Genomic DNA, 5709 nt, shown 5'->3' with positions numbered 1-5709 from the left:
TAACTATTTTATTATTTATTAATATACCGGGTACGGGGCGGGTCGGGGGATACAATACCCGCCCCCAACCCCGGTTTGCCTCTACCGGGGATCCCCGGCCCCGGCCCCGGTACCCGTTTTAGCGGGGATTCCCCGTCCCCGTCCGGGTCGGGTGAACCGGGTTCCCCACCGGGTCGGGCCAAATCACCATCCCTAACCTTGGGCGTGCGCACGTGCCGCCCTCCACCAGGGATGGCCCTATTTGTGGATCTTAAGATGTTTTCTAGCATCATTGTAAACGAAATGTTATCATATTATGGCAATGTTAACAATTAACCTAAGATACATTTAGTTGACAAAAACAATAGAGGGTCACTCTTAATATGAAAAACAAAATCTAAAGTCACAAAAATCAAATAATCTTCTATGTACATCAACAAGCTAAGATCAATGTTGAAACTAAAGGATTGAGCCCACAAGAGCAGATAGCAAAATCATCTTGCTAATATCAGCAAAATGTAGTAGAGTTGTAGGTCTCAATTTTGATAGTCGTTTAAACAATATGATAATCATGATCATACAGATGATAAAAGGTACTGAAACAATTAGGAAGTTTTACAAATATAATTAAGTAACAGAATCAAGAAGCAATTGGATATAGTTGTAGACTTCAATCCTGTGATGATTATAATTGGTTGGAGGTTGTTTGGTCGACAAACACAGACTATATAAAATGATATAAATCATGAAGTTTAAGAACGACCCGAAACCTTTGAAGAGACAACATTGAATTTTAAACTAACTCCATCTGGGAAACTACATATAAAAGTGTTGAAAGATTGATGGGTTTTGTATTAACTCACAGCTACATGGCCAGCTGCATATTGGATGTTGAAAATTATAGACTCAAGATATCGATTGTTTATTGATATTGTTGTTCTGATTACATCAAGAGAAGAAACAAACCCTATATATAAACAAGAAAACATAAAAAGGAAACCACTAGATAAAGAGATAAATAAGAAGAGGATATTGATAAATACGGAGAGGATATGGACCAAGAATTGAAATCCAATACTCCCCCTCAAGCTGGAGCGTGTAAATTGACAACGTCCAGCTTGTCCAGTAAGAAACGAAGTTACGAAGCTCCAAGCCCCTTTGTGAGAAGGTCAGCAAGTTGAAGCTTTGAGTCGATGGACATAGGACAAATTTCCTTGGATTCAACACGTTCACGAACGAAATAACAGTCCATTTCAACATGTTTAGTGCGTTCGTGAAAAACCGGATTGTTGGCGATATGCCGAGCTGCTTGATTGTCGCAGAAAAGTGTGGTAGAGCCAAGTTGTGGAAAGCCTAGCTCTTGTAAAAGCCATCGTAACCAGATGAGTTCACTAACAGTTAAATCCATGACACGATATTCAGCTTCAACGGATGAGCGTGAGACAACGGACTACTTTTTCGTTTTCCACGAAATAGGAGCACCACCAAGAAGAACAAGGTAAGCGGTTCGAGAATGCCTAGTGAGAGGGCAACCAAGCCAATTTGAATCAGCGTATGCAACCAGATTCGTGCCACCTTCTTTCGGTAAAAGTATGCCTTAACCAGGAGTGGCCTTGAGATATCAAAGAATTCTAGACACGACATCCATATGACTCTGACGGGGGTCTGAAACAAACTGACTGAGAGTGTTAACCGAGTAGGCTATGTCCGGACGAGTGGCCTGGAGGTAAAGGAATCGACCAATAAGACGTCGATAGCTACTGGCATCAACCGTGGGTTCTTGATCATCCATAACAAGCTTTAGGTGGCGTTTGTTTTTTAAGTGGTGCTGAAGTCTGAATCTGATTTCACTTCTGATTTTTAAGAGGTGGTGCTGAAGTCTGAAATCTGAATCAGTTGGACTGTTTGTTTTCACGTCTGAAGTCTGAAAACTGAATCAACATAAACACGAACAAAGTCTTAAAACAACTAGAGTCAATATTCATTTTGCATTAATTGTGTTGATATCATCCCCTTCTTCATTGTTTTGATCATACTAAAAAGGATGTACACCACCATATGCACTGTAAAAGATGCCAATACAAAGCATATTTACATTGAACAAAGACAACATTAAAATAGGAGACACAGTTACCTAAAACATATTTAACTAGCTAAGTACACCACCATATGCACTAATGCACACAATCATTTCCAATGTTTCGAATAAAGCAAAAGCAAATAGGTAAGGTAAACTAATAAATTGTTTACCTAATTTGTTGAAATAAATTGACAAGAAGTGAAGATGAAGAATACAAGACCTAACACACCAGGGAGAGGCCGAGAGGGAGAGCCGAAGAGGGAGTAGGGTTGTCGTCGAGGGTTGTCGCCGTCGGCCTGTCACCATCGCCGTGGGCCTGTCGCCATCACCTGTCGTGAGAGAGCTGGAGATCGATGAGCGACTGAGATTGAGCGATGTTGGAGATCAAGATCGAGAGGTGAATGATTGTGAGATGAGCAACTGTGAGAGATCAAGATCGAGAGATGAGCGACTTGAGAAAACTGGAGGCGTGAGATGCAGGCTGTGAAATAAGAGGTATTAAGAGAAAAAGTTACCACTTAATATTTCAGAGGAAAGAGAACGAAATAAGCTCTTATTTGAACAAAAAAAACAAACAGTCTTAATACCACAAACGTCTGACCGATTCAGACTTCAGTGGTATTAAGCTCTTAATACCAAAAAACAAACAAGCCCTTAGATTTTGTTCAATGGGGAATGAACTCGGGCGACATCCTCCCATGCCACTGTTTTCTAATATATAAAGAGTGTACTTCCGTTGGCTTAAAACGAGACCACGAGAAGTTCGGGCCACCTCTATTCCAAGGAAATATTTCAGTTCCCCAAGATCTTTAATGCTGAACTTGTCATGCAAACATTGTTTGACTTCGTGTATCTTCTTGGAATCATTTCCAACGATGATGACGTCATCGACGTAGATGAGAATGGAAAGAAAAGTGTTGTCATGTTTGTAGAGAAAAAGCGAATGATCTGCCTTGGATGAAGAAAAGCCGAGACTGAGGAGGGCAGTGATAAACTTTTGATACCAGTTTCGAGAGGCCTGTTTGAGACTGTAGAGAGATTTTCGTAGATGGCAAACACGATCGTCTTTCTCCGTGAAAAAACCTTGTGGTATCTTCATATACATTTTTTCATCAAAATCACCATAAAGGAAGGCGTTATTGACGTCGAGCTGGTGGATGAACCAATTGTTTTTAGTAGCCACGGATAATAACGTTCGAACAGTTACCAGTTTAGGTACCGGAGCAAACGTATCATGAAAATCTTCTCCTTCGATCTGGGTGAACCCCTTTGCGACGAGTCTCGCTTTATATCTTTCGACATCTCCATTTGGCTTGTATTTGATCTTGTAGACCCATTTAGAGTCAATGGCTCGTTTTCCTTCTGGCAAAGACTTAATAGTCCATGTGTTATTTTGTTCAAGGGCTTGAATCTTCTTCTTCATGGCTTCAATTCATCTCGGGTCTTGCATGGCTTGCTTAAAAGTTTTTGGCTCATCAGTGGTGGTGATGGCCGCCAAGAAATTCTTGTGAGTATTAAAAAAATTATTATAAGAAAGATAATTGGCAATGGGATGTACCGTTGAGGTGGCTTAAGTTGATGCGGTATGTGCATGGTCAACCGAAGGGGGAAGATCAACAATGAAATCATTTAGGCGTTTAGGTTGTGTTCGGTCCCTCTTTGGTCGAGAGTTTCCCAGATCAGTGTGTGTTTCGAGATTTTGAGGAGGTATCTCTTCATGGATTGTGTCTGGCCTACTTCCATCGTTCTCCATCATGTGCCCATCCAAGTTCGGTGGGCTAGAGTTAGGCCCATCATCTTCCACCTTGTGATTTTGCTCATGATTTTGGCCTTCAACGTCTTGAGCTTGTATGGGAACAAAGACATTAGGATCATTGGAAGCTTGAGTTTGAGCTGGGAAGGTAAAAGTGCTTTCATGGAACTTCACATCTCGTGACACCACCATTTTCTTGCTTTCAATATCAAATATTTTGTAGCCTTTTGTCCCTTGAGGATAACCTAGAAAAATTCCGGGTCTCCCCCTTACTTCGAACTTGTCACCCTTTGTTTCGATACTCCAAAAATAAGTTAGACAACCAAAGACCCTCATGTGATCATATTTGGGTTTTTGGTTGTATAATAATTCATATGGAGTTTTATCACCAAGAGTTTTAGAGGGTAATCGGTTGATGATGTACGCAGCGGTAAGAACGCATTCCCCCCAAAACCTTTTTGGCAAATTGGCTTCAAAATGCAGAGCTCGAGTCGTGTCGAGTAAATGTCGGTGCTTACGCTCAACAACCCCATTTTGTTGAGGCGTGTGAGGATACGTGGTTTCTAACAAAATGCCTTGCTTGGTGTAAAAGTTCAACATGAGATTTGACGTGAATTCCCCACCATTGTCACATCTTATTCTTTTGATGCTTTTATTAAACTGGTTTTCAACCATTTTACAAAAATTCACCAAACAGGTACTAGCATCACTTTTATATTTAACGAGAAAAATCCAAACATTCCTACTGAAATCATCCACAATGGTCAAGAAAAATTTGCTCCAGAGAATGAAGGAATTCGATATTTGCCCCATACATCACAATGTAATAGTTCAAAACATGCTTTGGTTTTAATTTCACTTAACGGAAAAGGATATCTCGTATGTTTAGCTTTGGAACAGGAATCACAAACACTATTTCTAAGATTAAAGGAAACACCTTTGAGAAAATCAACTTTAGCTAGCTTTTCTTGCGATGTGTGACCCAACCTCTTATGCCATCTTTCAACAGTGACTGTCATAGCTTTCCTTTCTTCCTCAAACATCCCCATTCGGTATATACCTCCCTTGCACTTACCCGCACCAATCAAGTTCCTCGAACAGAGACCCTGCATTACACAAAAATCAAGAAAGAATGTCACAGCACATTGAAGGTTTTTGGTTAATCGGCCAACGGATAAAAGATTACAAGTAAACTTTGGTACGTGTAATATGCCCTCGATCTTGTGCCTCCCGGTAGAGTATAATCACCCTTACCCTCAACCGGGATGGTATCTCCCTTAGGGATAACCACGGGCATTCCAAGAGGGTCTTTTCTTTTGTTAACAAGGATATTACTTAGATAGGTTGTGTGATCGGTAGCCCCCGAATCAACAATCCAATCATCCTTATTATCAATTCTACCTGTCATGTTGGCTACTCGTTTGTTCCCTTCATCACCTGTGTTGGTTCCACATTCAAAGTGTTTCAAGAAGAGATTGTATTGCTCCGTAGTGAGTCCGGGAATGGGAATTGAACCACTCTCAACGCAGGAGGCCCTCGGCTTTGTCTTGTCTCCCTTCGCTTTCCCTAGCCACCACTCAGGGTAACCAATCCGTTTGAAGCAACCTTCTCGATTATGTCCATCCCGATCACAATGAGTGCAATGTTGTACCTCTTCTTCTTGTTTTGCTATTTTCGAATAGGTCTTCGATTTCTGTTGTGAGGAGAAAAAGTTGTCACGTTTTGGAGGAACAAAAGCCTTAAAGGCGGCGGCTTCCACAGTAGGCTTCTTATCTTCGGTTATCAGCTTTTGTCGTTCATCTTCTACAACGAGATGATAGGCTGTCCTGAGACCCAGAGTTGGTTGGGTGGCAAGGATTTGGGTTTTGATAACTCCGAACCCATTGTCGAGACCCAT

The 5709-nt window shown here is 41.2% G+C and overlaps 1 protein-coding gene across 1 annotated transcript; it reads right to left on the bottom strand.

The window, feature by feature from the left end:
* Positions 1 to 3629: 3629 nt before the first annotated feature.
* Positions 3630 to 5709, bottom strand: LOC112527496. The gene is made up of 3 exons (XM_025138181.1): positions 5026 to 5709; positions 4724 to 4918; positions 3630 to 4472 (listed from the first exon to the last, which is right to left on the bottom strand). The coding sequence occupies exons 1-3, from the start codon at positions 5707 to 5709 to the stop codon at positions 3630 to 3632; spliced, it is 1722 nt and encodes a 573-aa protein (XP_024993949.1).

This window comes from Cynara cardunculus (assembly GCF_001531365.2).
Source record: "Cynara cardunculus var. scolymus isolate 2C chromosome LG 15, CcrdV1, whole genome shotgun sequence".
Lineage (NCBI taxonomy): Eukaryota > Viridiplantae > Streptophyta > Magnoliopsida > Asterales > Asteraceae > Cynara > Cynara cardunculus.
This window is presented reverse-complemented; position numbering and strand designations above follow the sequence as displayed.